At 57.8% G+C, this 16047-nt stretch overlaps 1 protein-coding gene across 1 annotated transcript in view; it reads left to right on the plus strand.

Moving 5' to 3' along the window:
- Positions 1 to 16047, plus strand: part of SHANK3 (SH3 and multiple ankyrin repeat domains 3) — a 358709-nt gene that overhangs the window by 151375 nt on the left and 191287 nt on the right. The window contains exon 12 of the mRNA XM_059816355.1: positions 15088 to 15281. Coding sequence (XP_059672338.1) covers positions 15088 to 15281 — 194 coding nt within the window. The remainder of the gene's footprint in view (positions 1 to 15087; positions 15282 to 16047) is intronic.

The following is a 16047-nucleotide window of genomic DNA, read 5'->3' on the forward strand; positions in this document are numbered from 1 at the left end:
TGCTCACGGAGTTGTTCTGCACCACTGTCTCTCCTCCCTCCAACGTGAAACCTGAAGGTGCAATCATTTTCGTTTTGAAAAGGTGGTCTCTGCATCTGAAGCTGCGGATGCCATAAGATCCACTTGCCTTTGGGAATCGTTGCCCTTGGCGTGCTTTGCCCTGCTGTGGAGATGTTTGCCATCCGCGGCTTATGGGGTGAGGTGGTGCAAGGGCTCTGTGCAAGAGACGCAGTATGAGAATTACTTGCTCTGTTGTTCACACATAGCATTTTCCATCGTTACTTTGAAATTTGTGCCCGATACCTGGCTCCTAATGGTCCCAGCCCCTGACCGGGGAGCTGACGTGGAAACGAGCTACAGAGAGCGACTCGGGAGACGGCGCGCTGGCGGGTGTGCGGGAGCCCCGCGGGTCCCTCACAGGAGCCGTGCAGCCGCCGGCGTGTCTGTCGGCGTGTCCGGAGACCCTGAGTGCCAGGGCAGGGCTGGTCCGTGGGGTGGACGGAATCTGTCGCACCCTCTGCGATCTCGCCAGGACCTTCCAGCTTTCCAGGCGCAGGAGAGTCGGGGTACACCCGCAGAGAGCACCTCCTCCCTCTGCCCTGAAAGCAGAGGAAAACAGCGCAAGGCGTTCACAGAAATCACGTATGTGCCTGGGAAGTGGATTAACACGCTAGCCCAAACACATGTTTTCTGTGAGCTGTGAACCTAACCCCGGTCCGGAGGAACATGCCTTGCTGTAGGTACGGCACTGCTCAACAGGAGCTGCGGCCACAGCCCCGCTCCTCTTTGGCTGCCTTCATCTCCTTGGGCACCGGCTAAGCCTCTGGCACGTCTCCCAGGCGAAGAGGGGACGTGTTCCTGGGACGAGGCGCTTGCTCTCAGTTACAGATGGAGCTGTGCAGGCCAAGGTCACGGAGATGAAGGAAAGGGAAGGATCATGCATCCACTGAGGGCTGTCGCGGATGTGGCTTTCTGAAGTGTACTATCGGTTTTGTGAATCCTCACATGCCGAAGTGGCGGCCGCTAAACCTTTTGGTACCTTCTGGCAAGGCAGACCCATTCTGAATTCTTCCCTGAATACGCTCTTCCATCTTCTCTTGGTTTGTGCCCTTGAGATGTCTTCTAAAACTGGCCTGAGTGTGTTTGGTCCGTGACATCTGCCTCGCAGGGAAGAACTTGGTCTCCCCCCTTGATGCTGTTTCTCAAGCTGCGAGCCCAGAGTTCTGCGAGGGAAGAAATGTGTGAGGCAGTCTTTATTCTGCCATTTAACTCCCAGCTTGTGTCTCGCATTCCAGCACCTTCTCCAAGCAGGACCTTGTGCCTTGGCTTCTTAAAACACCCCGTCCTTCTCTCCTGAGCGCGCTCGCGAGTCGTGTCGCGTGTGTTAACAGCTATCCCATGGAGCTTCAGGCCATTGGCAAAATGTAGTAACTGCAATGCCGAAAGCTTGATTTTAGCTTGCTGGAACTGTTTTTGTTGCTATTTTAACGAGCGTACGATTTATAAGTAATATATTTCCTGAGCAGTGTCAGTGGGCTTTGCCAGAAGGACTGGATGGTTGGACTTGATGATTTTACGGTCTTTTCCAACCTTAGTGATTCTGTGATTCTGTGACAGTGAGATGCGATCTCAGCCTTGCGGTGCTTAGCCTGTCTGGGGCGTCCCAAATGGTCCTGCTGGTGCCGGTACTGCCCGGCACAGCCCCGCGCAGCGCGGCAGGGCTGGCGGTGGTGGCTCCTTCCACCTCCACCCCGTCCTCAGTGTTGCGCTGTGTGGACGTGGCTTCAGCATCCCCCTACCACTGTTGGGGGATACCTGGCTTAGTTCATCTTCCAGGCTTTAGTAGCGTATTTTAAAGTTCCGGGACAAACCTGTCGGCCTGCTTAAAGAGTAGTTTCTATTTGAAGGAGCAGCCCATGTAAGGATGGTGAAATTACTTCGATGAGTAAGTGCGGTAGGGTCAGGCTCAAGTAAATGCTTTGAATGTGCCATAACTGCTCTTCGCTGTGCAAGAGCTCAAGATAGTCACGTGCACTGCGTGCTTTATGCAAAGCTGGTCTAACTTTGAGTAGAATTAAAGCATCAATAATGTAAAATAAAGCAGATCTGGCTTTATTATTCCCCCAAACTGATGTTCAGAGAGATTAAATAGCAAGGAAGAAGATTTTCTACAAGTATGAGAAGTTTTTAGCAAAAAGATCACCATGTTTTATAGACAGAAGGACCATTGCAGAGTGAAAAAGGTACCCTTCAGGGACTCTATTGTCTAGTTTATCCTGCAGGTCTGTTTTCCTAGATCCAACTGTATCATTTTAAACAAAAGGGCTCGTTGCTGTGTTTGCTACATATTCCCAAGCAGTCATCCCCTGTTTTTCTGGGGTGACACCTGCAAACTTGCAGTCCAGTCCCGAGTCATGATGCTGCGTTATTCTGGGGGTGAAATGCGTTGTACAGTCTGCGTTGACACCCCGAGGACTTCTGCTGTTCAGTCTTGCGTTTGCTGAGCAGGGGCAGTAAGAAATGGGCCACACCACCCCCTGTCCCCCAGGGGACCTGTTCACGGTGATGCTGCTCAGACGCTTCTTGTCAGTACCTTTGGTAGATCTCAGCTGGTTGGGGTTCGTGGTGGAAACCTCAGTGTTGTTATTTTCTGCACAGTCACTGCTGCTCTGAGCACTGGGAGATAAGGGACGACCCAGTGGCTCCACTGGGTCCACTGCCAGTGAGGTTGGGTCCCGTTTCCTCCTGTAGCCGTCTTTGTTGGCAAGCCTTGTCTTTGCATCATTTTGCCAGAAGCTGAAGCTTCTAATCCTGAAAACGTTTGGAGCACCGAGCAAACGCCGTGGCTGGGGCTCTAAGTCAGGTCCCATGTGAAGGTCACCCCACAGCCGCCGTGAGCTCTGCCTGATGCCACCACATCTGCAAGAACTGTGTCACTGCTTGCATCCTGAATCAGCCTTGGTGGTGGCAAAGTATTTCTGGCAGCATGGTAGACAGTATGCCCTTTCCCAGGTGCCTGTCTGCTAGAGGCGTCACAACAAGCCGCTCTGCCCAGGCATATGACTCAGGCATGCTCCCTTTTTTTGAGAAATACAGATGCGGAGTAAATGGGAATCAATTACACTTCCTACACAAAGAATCCCCTTGATTTGGCATCTGACACAGACACATCCTTCCTTCCAAGGGAGCAAAATTGAAAATTAATACGAGTTCCAGGGAAATATCAGTTATGACTACTCTTCCTCAGCAGTGACTCTCCTTGGCCGTGTCCCAGCCGTGCAGCACGGGCTGCCCAGCGTCGGCCAGTGCCTGAGGGGCCCTGCCCGAGCGGACCCCCCCAGGGCAGCGCCGGCACAGCTGGGCTGTGCTCAGGGCCTGTCCCCATGGATGAAGCCGCTGCTGCCCCTTCCCCTTTCCGGCATGGGGAAGGACCCGCTTCGCCCCAGCACCTTGCAGCCACTGCGGTAAAACAAGCCACTGACCTGAGCAGCAGCCCCAAGAGCATGGCGTTCCTTCGCTAGTGCCTGGACACGCCACTCCCAAACGTTACGTACAAGAAGGCGTCTGTGTGTGCATGTCTGGGGACGAAGAAGAAGGGCTGATTTAACTGCTGAGTACCCAGGGCCTGTGGCTCGAGGGGCTGGGATATTCATCACAACCTTCACCCTGTTGCTCTGTCTCTCAGGCAGAGGCGGTGACGGGACGGGGCGAGGTGCGTGAGTGGTCTCCAGGACATCAGTGACAGACGGGCTCCCTGCGGTCTGGGGGTGTCTGAAAACAGATCTGTTTGCAACGTGGCGTAGGGCAAAATGCCTGAACTCCTGCTTTGGGGCTCAAACAGACAGAAAGTTGTATTCGTGTCCAGCTGAGGAGTACATCTTCTCTATGTTCTTCCTTATTTTGCTTTATTCAAACAACAATATGGAAAATAGAACAAGGAAAAGGAAAAAAAAATACTTCCATATATCAAGGAGGGCCACAGTTGTTCCCAGACCTCTCTTATCTGTCTGGAGATGCATACTGGCAGCTCCCAGCAGCTGCAGATGTGGTTTCAGCAGGCCTGGCATGCTCATGGTGCCTCCTCATCGCCTCTGCCGGCTTGGGCTGCATCTCCAGCAGATGCAGCCCTCCTCGCTGGAGGTGCAGCATGTCATGGAGAAACCTCTGTGGCACCATGAATTAGGTAAAAAATTCTTCAGGACTGAGTGTCTTACAATGTCATGGAAGAGAAAACATCAGTATTCCCAAACTGCCGTTGAGAAGAAATCTCTTCCTTTGTGCCACACAGGTCGGCAGTTGTCTTTGATCAGTCTTTGGGCAATGGCGGTTTTAGTGAAAGAGCGGTTAGTGACAGCAGATCTGGACCTGAGTGACACGCAAACCGCAAGGAGATGGCTGCAGCCACCCTGGAGGTCCTCTGGAGGTCATGTCCCAGGCTGGAGCTGGTTCTCACGTCTCAAAACCAGGGCGCTTTGGCACCAGCTTTCTTGGTAAATGCTTTACAGCCCAAGTTTCGAAGCTGCTCTTTTCTAAACAGAGCCAATGCCTGAGCAGGGACTTTGCTGTCAGGGGCAGTGACGTTTCTGGGACGCGCTCAGCCGGGCGCTGCTCAGCTTGGTGCCTCTGCTGTCTTCTCTGGTGCCTCAGCCCCACTTGCTGCCACGGGTGCTCCCTCCAGCACCTCCTGCTCTCCCGGTGTTGCAGTAATGGCAGGGGCTCCTCTCTCAGCTGTAGAAGGAGAGGAAAACGAGTGCTACGGACCAGCCGAGAGACAATACCCTGCACGCTCTGCCAGTGCAGTGGGAATTCCGTGCAAAGTTGCTGTCTCCTCTGGATCTGAGGCATGTCCCGTGTCCTCTCACACCAAGGGCTTCATCCGAAGCTTGGGTCAGGAGGTGGTGCAGTTGCGGGGTGAGTTGCGGTGGTGTTGCCGCACCCAGTGGCAGCGGCCTTTCCTCTCTCCGGGCATATTCTGAACTGCGTTTTGGCAGCGTGGCGTATGCTTCTGTGCAAGTCCCCGTTCTTTGGCCTTATTTTAATCCTCTAACAGTTCCAAGCAGTTCCAGTAACTTCTGGACTCAACTGTGGCTGTCTCCCAGCCACTGTTCCTGTGATTAAGCAACTATGTGGGCAGAATGAGTGAATATCATTTGGTCAAATTATTTAAATTCACCATTGAGAGAGGGTTGGAAAGTAACTTACAGCTACGGTCACTAAGACAGAAAATGACTGCTCGAGTCCACGGGCTCTGTGAGGGAGAGATCCGTTAGGAAACTCTGGACTTCCAACAAGGAAGGACCAAGAGGGTAATGATCTATGGGCATTAGTCCAGGCAAGCCATGGCATCAGCCTAACAGAGCACAGAGTAACGGTGGTCATGTTTGGAATAGAAATACTGGGATCTTTGTGCTGATACTTGAAACAAACCTACAAGAGTTGGGATATTGAGCTTGACAAAGGCAGTTTCAGGATCACCTTTGCTGGTTTCTCAGAGGTGTGGTGAGCTATAGGTCTCTGGCTGAAGGGTGTGCAAGAAGGGTGCCTTAGGTTGAAGAATCTGGTAAATGCACAAAGGAGAACTTAAAAGTGGGCCAAGAAGGCTGTTCTTGGGTGAGTTGGCCAAGAGGTGCCGTCATTTTCCTAAGGGGGGGAAAGCTAATGTAATTCAAGGAGTTAGCTGCAGGCTTCTGATTAATAAAATAATAAAAATGTTAATGAGTTAAGCAAATAAAGAATCTGTAAAAGAAGTCCTCTGCGTTGCTAAGTTGTAAATCTGTAGATCTGTGCTGGTGTGTGCACACGTTTAGCCTGGTGCTGTTGATGCGTTGGGATGGGTTTGGAAAAGCTCTCTGAGTGCCGCCTGTTCATTGTGCCCGTAATGTACGGCGTGTTCAAAGAGGTAGCGGTACCGACGTACGTAGGCACTGCAACAGCCGGCACTGTGGTACCACATTTGAAGTGCATGGCATAACAAACGGGATCTGGCTGCTCTCTGAGGTGTCCAGGCTCCTGACGCAGTGCATGAGGTGGTTGAGAGTCGACGAAGGTGGGAGTTGAGGGCTGCACTATGCCACTGCAAGAGGGAACACCCTAATTACTTCGGCCTCCCTGCAGCTGCCTTGCTGCGAGCTGGTTGCTCCTCCCATGACCCGGCAGTCTGGGCGCTGGCCCCTTCCGAGGCTGATGTGCTGGTCCTTATTGGTAAGGAGGGTAAGAGCATGGGGGTGCTGTGTCCCCCCCTTATATCCGATAGCTCAGTGGCTTTGATGGAGAACTTGGATGGTTTAGTTTAGGGCTCGCTAAGGGTTTGGATGCGCTAGCAAGTCAAGGGAAGGAGCAGCAGCTGATGACAGCGGAGCAGCTCGGGTGCTGTGCACACACAGTCAAGGCTGAGCTATCCTGAGCAGCACTGCGGGGGTCTGGGGACGTTATTGATGATGCTGGAGAAACTCTGCAGGTGTCAGTCTCTGAGGATGTGACAATAGCTGAATAATTTTGAGGACCAACGTTTCGGACTACAGTGTCCAAGTCTTAGCTCATTCTCCTCGTGGTTCTTGCTCCAGATGCCTGTACCATCTAAACGGTTTTCCCAAGGTAATTTTGGTGAAGGCAGAAGGTGTCAAACTGTGGGTTGCGGAGTCAGAAGTTGTTTAGCGGTTGCACTGGAGTAACCAGATCTATCTCAGTCTTTGTCACGGTGCTCTGTGGAGCTGCCTGGGCACCTGGGGAGGACGTTCTAGGAAAGGTCCTTCTAGACCTCTGGGCCTGCTCGGTGTCTGGCCATGGACGGGGAGGGGGTGACGTGAACATGTGTTTATGAGGAACGGAACGCGTACCCCAAAACCAGTTGCACGCAGCAGATGCCGAATGCCATGTGTAGGGCACTGGGTTTTGACTGAGACACACGTAAGGTCTTAGCAACCAAAATGTTAAAGGTTTCGTAGTCATCGGCTTTGCAAATGATTTCCTTCTTTATGAAGTAGCTCCTGCCTTCTGCTTGCCATGGGTTCCTCCACTCCTCGGAGCTGCAAAGCCCCAGACCTTGGGGGACTGGAAGGTTCATGGTGCCTAAAGTAGGCAGGGACTGATTAATCACCTCCTGTCACTCCTGGGTAACACTGACCCGGAGAGACTGCTGAGATGATTTTTCTTTGTATTTTTTTTTCATAGAGCAAAATTTTGGAAATAGCTTGTCTTGATCAGCAGCAGCTTGCGAGGATCCACCCGGACCTTTGCCCCCATCCGCCAGCGAGGTGCGGGGTTTGTAATCCTCTTGCAGCTCCCTTCAGTGACTCTCTACTGTAAACTTGTCATGCGCCTTCAGCAGAACTAGGCTTTCTCTCACCTTTGTGAAGAGCATCTGCCAGAGAGTGAGGTGCATGTTAATTCACGGTGGTTGCCTGTTCCTGCATTTGCTAGGCTTATCAGGCAGGTTGTCCAAATTCCTAAGGACTGTGATCTTGCAGCATAGGCAGGATTAGAGGCATAATTTTCAGAAATCCCGTTATCCTCTTTGTCAACTGATAAAACTATATTTTGTCTTTTCAGTAGGACTCTAAGATCTGATGGAGCTACCCAGTGATACAAAACCCTTCCAGCTGTCAGGGTGGAGGGGCACAAATCCAGCTACCATTGGGGATGTTTCACTGGCTGGGATGCGCACAGAGTGCTTTAGAGTGAATCAATACCTGTGATTATGTAAAGGGAGACAAAAACCTCTTAATTAATTGCCTCTCTCGGGTTTCCAGTTCCGCTCCATCTTCTCCAGACGCATTTGTAAGGCTGTAGCCACAGCCGGGGGGAGGTGTTTATACTTCAGGGGAGGTGGTTCAACATCCAGACTCATGACTGCGGTAAAGCGCGGGTCCCTGCCCAGAGAGGAGGGTGCCTGCAGGACCTCTCCCAGGCGTCGCTTTGGCCAGCTCTCACAGCCATTGTCAGTGTGTCCTTGGCGGCAGACTCTCACGCCAGGTTTCTGAAGCATCTTGTAGGTCACGATTGCCCGTGCTGCTTGGCCGAATGCTCCTCTTCTGAGGATTTTCGCGTGCGGTCGCTGGCCGCGTGGCCGACGTCGTCCCGCGGCGCATTTCCCTCGCGCGGTGCAGCGCTGTGCTCCGTCCTCACTGCGCTGCGCTGGGAGGAGCGGCCCCGCCGAGCTCCCGCTGCTCCTGGCGGGTGCCGTATCTGACCGAGGGCTCCACGGCTCCTGCTTTACATCGTTGCTCAGGCCCCTGTGCTAATTAGCTGGAGCGCTGGTCTGGCCGCTGCCTGAGGAGGAGCAGGGGAGGCGAGTGACTCCCGTTCTCCCGTTGCCTCCCTTTTCCCTGACAGTGTGAATCTGCCACTAATTGGCTCTCGTTAGCAGGTGACTGTGCTATTCCCGTTCAGTTGTGCAGAGATGGTCTGAATCCAGAAGTTTCTCAGCAGACTGAACAGCAAGCTAAATGAGCCGTGCTCTAGGAACAGAAAGGAATAAAATAATTTTGTGCGAGAGCACTAGCGGTCGACCCCAGAACACCAGCCCAGGTCTGCCTCGTTACCCAGCTCGGGGGGCCTGTCAGGGGAGAGGGTGGGGGTCCTGCTCAGCTTCTGTGGCTGGAGGGAGCCCCAGAGGTGAGGAATAAAGCTCTCCCTGTCAGAAACTGCCTCCTGAATTTTGGACAGAAACTGTGTCTTTTGGTCATTGTACCAGGTGATACCCTAGGCAGAGCGTCTCTGAAGATTTCCCTCATTTCTGAATTCAAGATCGCTCCCAAAATATAGCTGACTGACAGCCAAGGGAAATTCCCGTTGACCCCAAATATATGCTGAGGGGCACCCAGCTGGAAAAGAGCTTTGCGGAGAAGGCCCCGGGGGTCCTGGCTGACACCAAGTTGAACGTGAGCCAGCAACGTGCCCTTGCCGCAAAGGCGGCGAATGGTATCCCGGGCTGCATCAGGCGAAGCATCTCCGGCAGGTTGAGGGGGGTGATCGTTCCCCTCTGCTCAGCACTGGTGAGGCCACACCTGGAGTGCTGGGTCCAGTGCTGGGCTCCCCAGGGCAAGCGGGAGATGGACATACTGGAGAGAGTCCAGTGAAGGGCCACGAAGATGACGAAGGGACTGGAGCATCTCTCCTACGAGGAAAGACTGCGAGAGCCGGGACTGTTCAGTCTGGAGAGGAGGAGGCTCAGGGGGGTCTCACCCATGTGTATAAATACCTGCAGGGAGGGTGCCAAGAGCGGACGGAGCCAGGCTCTTCGTGGGGGTGCCCAGTGACAGGACCAGAGGCCATGGGTACAAACTGAAACACGGGGGGGTCCCTCTGAACATCAGGAAACACTTTTCCACTGTGAGGGTGACTGCACGCTGGCACAGGTTGCCCAGGGAGGTTGTGGAGTCTCCATCCCTGGAGATGTTCAAAAGTCACCTGGACGTGGTCCTGGGCAACCGGCTGTAGGTGTCCCTGCTTGAGCAGGGGGTTGGACGGGATGACCTCGGGAGGTCCCTGCCAGCCTCAACCGTTCTGTTTGATTCTGTGCATCTGGGAAAGTTTTAGAAGCGATGAAGCTGCTATTTTCTTGCTGGAGCTGAAATAAAACCCAGTCTATTTCTGTATCCGTCAGCCACGCTTGTAGTAGCAATTTGAAGCTCCGGAACAGCAAAAGCATTTCTTCCAAAGGACACGTAGTAAGTGCCATAATCGAGAAGCAGTGTTTGGTTGTCAGTCAAATTCTGTCTAACGGCACCAGGTTATAAGGACCTGGTGGACTTTATAGTACCGCTTGCGTGATGGCAAAATCTTCCTTACCTAAACACCGAAGAGTGCGACTCGCAAAGGAGACCGCTACAGCTCTCGCTACTGGACAAAGCTGAAAGGCTGTGGCAGGGCATGCCTTGTGCCTTTCTTCCCACCAAGCTCTGGGTACGGATGTCTCCAGAAAGGTTCCTACAGAGAAGTTGTCTCCAGGTGCTCCGTGGGTGCAGAGCTGTACGCGTGAGAGCATGTAAATGTTCTCAGAGCAAGAGGAGTAGTTTACAAATCCTTCCTCCCATGGCTGAAGTGAGAGGCAACTCCAGCACCAGAGACAAGTAATTCAAACAAAAAAAAAGAAAAAGCGTGCTGTTGGGATTGGTGCCTTGCGGACAAGAACAATTTAACAGTCATACAGTTACTCGAAAGGCTAACAGGTTAACTGCAGAGCTGCCAAATGCATTTCATTCCCGAAGCGTTCCGTTTATAGCACATTTTGAAACAGTAGGAAGTTTCCCCATGCAAAAACCTTTCTGTATCCTAAAGCAACAAAACATCTGATATTCAGCTCTCAAGGGGGGAAAAAATCAGGATCTGTAACAGATACCTTCATGACGGTGTGCAAGACACCTTAGTATGTTCCCTGCCTCCCAGAGATACGCAGAACTGTGGCAAGGCAAAGCTTGAGTTGTTCCCGCAGCGCTGGCACAGCCTCGTTGGCTTGGACCAGCCACTTCCCCTGGTCCTACCTTCACGGCCCACGCTGTGGCAGCAAACGCTGCAGTGCCCATAGATCATCGGCTGTGCTCTCCAAAAACCGGCGTGCCTTCCCCTTGCGCCGTGGGTGCTCCGCCGAGACAGTGGTGGGCAGGAGTTCCCCAAAGAAGGGAGGAGGAGGAGGGTGGTTTAAACCTAAACCAAGAATCCTTCAGCCAGAACTCGCCTGACAAAAAGTGACTCTCTTCTGATCAGCCCCGTGAGAGCACATAAAAATTAACGCAGCCGTCCTGGGTATTTGGGACTGCTCGGTATGTCTGAAGTAATTGTGGGGACTGTTGCGGTCTGTTAGTGCACTTGCAGTGATTTGAACCTACCACCAGCCGTGGAAGGGAAGTCTGTCTTCCCTCAGAAATGACTGTGGCTTGTCGAGGGGATTATCGTAAATGTCCGCGCTCGCGAGGAAGCTCTTCCGTCCTGGGACCCAGCGCTGCTTCTGATGGAGGCACCCTGTCAGGTGGGCAGGTCTCCATCACCGTCTCCGGGCACTATCGAGTCTGGATGCTTCTGGGGGCTAAAATACCTGTAAGAAGCATGAGACGTGGAGTCACACATCAAATCCATCTCAAATAGCCATTTTCAACAGGCAGAGCAAGTGTGAGACCTCAGAAATTTTATACAAAGGCATGCCGCCAGGTTTTCATACCGATGCATGGGCTTACAACAGTGTTTCTTGAGCGCTCGTTTATCCGCCGAGCACCTGGACCACACGCAGCCCCTCCACAGGACCCGACCGGGAGGAACACCTTACGCAGGCTGCTCGGGCTCCTCCTGGCTCCGGGCGAAGCGTCCAAAGAAATCCAATTTCAGCTCACCGGCCTCCAGAGCAGGTTGCTGGTTGCAGAGGCAGCAGGTGACACTGGGAGGACGAGTCCTCCCTCTGCTGTTGAGGCTCATTCTAACCAGACCCGTCCCTCTTGCCGGCGTGCTTTAGTTGCGCGATAACCTCCCGCCGGGCCGATATACCCAGCGTCGTTCTCCAGTCGCTGTGGTGAAACCTGGCGTGCGGTTCGGACGGACGGGTTTCAGGTAAACGGCCGCCACGAAGAGCAAAGCCCTGGGATCCCCACGGGCAGGATCTCTCTGCAGAAAAAGAAAGGGCTGCTGCTCTTCCGCGGCGACGACGTTTTATTTGAGCCGCCCCCACTTCGCCACCTCCGTGGGGAGCGGTCTCCTCTGGCGCCCAGGCATCTTGGCCGCGGCGTCCGTCCTGTGTGTCTCGGCGAGGAGGAGGAGGATGCGGGCATCGCGCGCGGTGAAATCACGGTTATACACTGGGGACGTTAAGAAGCTCCTTAGCTGCTTAATAAACACTGCCGCGGTAGTGTTTGTTTTATTCATAATATACAAGGCGTCCTGGCTGCTGTTCAGAAATAAGTTACGGATCCGGCAGCGATTAGCTACAGCTTAACCAGGCGGCGCAAAGGACGCAGCCCGCTCCGTCAGGCCTCAAGGTGCCTTGTGGCGCAGGGCGATAAAGAAGGTGAAGAAACATGCTGTCAGTTGAGGTGGAAACACGCCAAGAGCCACTCCGCTCTTGACTGATAGAAAACATAAAACCCATTCCAGGCAGTTTTTCTCACGTTTTCCGGTTGGGAATATAGGTAGAAATGTTCCCAGAGTAGAGCCTGAACCTGGAGCAGCTGCCCGGCTGCCACAGGTCTCTATCAGGCAGGCATTAACATGAAATATGATTAAACTAATTAACAGCCTTTAATTGAAATCCAGCCTGCCAAAAGAGCCCAAACAAAAACGGAGGTATTCTTCCAAATTATTGCAAAACTTGTTGTAAATGTTCCTCTGATATAATAGATGAAGGCTTCTGAGACATTTTGACTTAATAACTCCTTAACGATTAAAAAATGAGTGTGCTACACAATCAATATGGCAGGCACGGACTGGATTGCCAGGCACGTGGTCAACGCTTCCCCGGCGCAACTGCCGAAGAGGAGCCGTGGAGACTTCGGGCCGTCGTTTTCATCTTCACGTCACCTGCGCAAGGACCGGCTCCTGGTCCAGTGGCAGAATTTTTGAAACTCAAGTGAAAGACGATGCAAGGTTGTTGCTGAGAAAACGGATGAGCGACGGCGCGTAAAACTGCCGCGGTCCCACCGGAGGGTGCCAGGGCGGGGGATCAGCGGAGGAGCTGTGGGTTCCCGGGCAACTGCCGTAGCTGCCCGTCGGCAGCACGGTTGTTTGAGAACAGCGTTGGTGCCGCAGCGAGGGGAGGGTAGACTTGTGGTCAGTAGCTCGGAGAAGCGAAATGGCGGGAGTGGGATCCCGTTTGCCGACACCAAGGTCTGCGTGGGCACCCACAGAATCACAGAATCACAGAATCACTATGGTTGGAAAAGACCTGTAAGATCATCAAGTCCAACCTGGAAAAAAAAACAAAAACAAAAAAACCAAAACCCACCACACAACAACAAGAAGGCACAACACACAAAAAACCAACCCACCCAACACCACACAGCACCATGTCCATCAAGCTACATCCCACAATGCCACATCCACACGTTCCTTGAATACCTCCAGGGAGGGTGACTCTACCACCTCCCTGGGCAGCCTATTCCAATGTTTCACTACTCTCTCAGTAAAGAACTTTTTCCTAATATCTAGCCTGAACCCGTGGCAGCCAGCGGAGCTGGAGAGGGTCCACGGCCCCGGCGCCGCAGCCATCCCACCGCGCGCCGGCAGCCTGGCCGCCCCGCTTGCGTACCCGCACCCGCGGGCAAAGCCCGAAGCACGGGTGCCCGGCCCTGCGGGCTGAGCGTCCCGCGGCCGGCGCGAGCAGGCGGCGGGGAGCAGAGCTGCAGTGTCGGCGAGGCGCGCTGCGCCGCGCAGAGATTTCTCTGAGCTGTCTGCAATACCTACGTTTTCTGCATGCTTCTCGTGACTGTTTCTAAAAACATAAAGGGGCCTTTCAGAGATGTGAGCCGGTCTTTAATATCTCTGCACTGACTCAAAACGATACTGGAGTGACATTTAGGAGTATTATCCGGAAGGCGCAGCTGTTTATTTCTTACTAAGTGTTTTTTCCCTTGAGGGGCTGTGACTGCGCGCAGTGCCGAAGCTGCTGCGCTGGGGCTGGCGGGTTCCCCGCCGCACGTCCCCGGCCCGGCAGTGCCTTCCACCGAGGCCCCGTGCCTGCCGACGGGCAGCCGGGGCGGCGGCTGCGGGCAGCCCGCGGGCGCCGGCGGGGAGCTCCGCCGCGGGCACCGGCCGGCCGGGGCGGCGGCGGGCCCCGCTCCCGGCTCCCCGCCGGTCTCCGGGCGGCACTGCTCTGAGCGGGGCCCGCGAGCTGACGGGGCGGCCGACGGCCCCGCCGCCCCGCGGGAGGCTCCGCCGGGCCGCGGCTGCGGGAGGCCGTCCCGCCTCCTGGCCGCGCCCCGGCCCCGTTGGGGCTGCCGCCCTGTCCGGGCTGCGCCTGCGGGACGGCTTCTCCCGCCACCGCGGCCGCTCCCCGCCAGCGGCACCCTCGCCGGGCAGCCGGGGGGGTGCGGGGGGGACCCCGCCGCGCCGCCCCGCCCCTCCCGAGCCCCGGGGGGCAGCCCCGTCGGGGCAGCGGGTGCCCGGCCCCGCGGGCAGGGGGGACGTGGGGGCTGCGGGGCGCGGACGGGCGCGCCCGTCGGGGGCTGCCGGGGCGGCTCCGGGGGGGCTGCAGCGGCGGGGCGGGGGGTGCAAGCAGGGAGCTGGGGGGCTGCGAACGGGGTGCCGCAGGGGCAGCGGGAGGGACCCGCCCGCCGGAGGGGGGGGGGGGGGGGCTGCCGGGGGGGGCTGCGGCCGACTCGAGCCCTCCCCGCGTGCGGGGGGCTGCGGCGCGCGGCGGTGGCGGGTCGGGGGGCAGAGGGGACCCCCCGCCCCCGGCGCTGCCCCCGTGCAGAAGGCAGTGCTGTCCCCCCCCGGGGCACTGCTCCCCGCCCCGGGAGCGGGAGCCGGGCACCCCCGCGCCTCCCCCCGCCCTCGAACTACTGCCCCGCCCAGCGCGTTGCCCCCCCCCAAGGTGTCCCCCCCGCACCCCGCCTCTCCGGGCACTGCCCCCCCCCCCCCCCGCCACTGCTCCCCCGGGAGCCGCCCCCCGCCCCGGCTGCCCGCCCCCGGCGCCGCCCCCCGCACTGCCCCCCGGCCCCCGCTCCCCCGGCCCGGGGCAGCGCGGCGGCCGCCAGGGGGCGGCCCGGTGCGCGGCCCCGGCCCCGCGGCGGCGGCGGCGGCGGCGGGTCGGGGCGGCGGCGCGGCGGGGGCGGCGGCCGGGGGCGGGAGGCGGCCGGGCCGGCGCCGTCCCCGCCCGCAGGGGGAGGAGCCGCCGGCGGCGGCACCTGCCCCGGGCCATGGTGCGCGCGGCGGCGGCGCGGCGCCGGAGGGAGCGGAGCGCCGCGCGGGGCGGGCGGCGCCGCGCCATGGAGCCGGCGGCGGGCGGCGGCCCCCGAGCCGCAGCCGGTGCCCGCGCCCGGGCGGCGCCGCGGCGGCCGGCGCTGCGCTGAGCCCCGCCGGCCCCGCCATGGCGCAGCCCGCGGGCCGCGGCGGGCCGAGCCGCGAGCTGCCGGGCATCAGCACCGTAACCTACGTCTTCGTTTACAGCCCCGGCGGCCCGGCGGGGCCCCCCGGGCCCGGCCCCGGCGCCGAGCCCGCGCCGCACGCCGCGCCCGCCCCGCTGCGCGGGCCCAAGCGGAAGCTGTACAGCGCCGTGCCCGGCCGCAAGTTCATCGTGGTGAAGAGCTACGCGCCGCAGGGCGAGGGCGAGATCCAGCTCAACCGGGGCGAAGCCGTCAAGGGTGAGTGCGGGCGGGCGGGGGCGCGGGGGGGGGCGGGCGGGGCCGGGGGGGTTTGGCACCCGGCAGCGGGCGGTGCTGCCCCGGGGTTCTGCTCCCGCCCGGGGGTCCCGCCCTGGCCGGGGGCCAGCGGCGCCGGCCGCCCCGTCGGTGGCCGTGGGGTCCCGAGTCTGGCGGCGGGGCTGCAGGGCCCCAGCCCAGCTGCGGGGTGGCGGAGCCGCCGGGTGCCCCGTCAGCTGCAGGGCCGGGGGTCCCCCGGTCAGGCCCTGGGGGCGCAGGGCCGTGGGGCGCTGGTCAGGCCCTGGGGCTGCCCGGTCAGGCCCCAGATGTGGGGCCACGGCTCCTTGGCGAGGCCTTGGGGCTCTGGTCCTGCGGGCGTCAGTCCCGCCCTGCGGCAGAGGGCCGTGGGCGCCACGCTCTGCTGGGACCCCCAGGAGAAGGGGGCACCTCTCTGAACCCTCTTCTCCCCAGCCCGGGGTTGACTGTCTGCCCCGGGAGCTGCTCCTGCCTGGCGCCGTACCGTGGGCCATCTGCAAGGCTCCCGGTTGCCAGCCCACCTCTTGCTGGGGGCTGGCGGCGCGGGCCGAGAGTGGCGAGGGGGAGGTGGGCACGGAAGCGCTTCCTAACAAAACTCCCAACCAGGTGTGCTGCGGAGCCACGGCGATGCCGAGCTCACGGGGAGATGAGAGGCTGAGAGAGATAACGGCATTGCCCGTTACGTTGGGCAGACTTCTTGAAGACACGTAAACCCTGCGGTAGGTCGTAAGTC

This window comes from Gavia stellata, chromosome 4 (genome assembly GCF_030936135.1).
Source record: "Gavia stellata isolate bGavSte3 chromosome 4, bGavSte3.hap2, whole genome shotgun sequence".
NCBI classification, from domain to species: domain Eukaryota; kingdom Metazoa; phylum Chordata; class Aves; order Gaviiformes; family Gaviidae; genus Gavia; species Gavia stellata.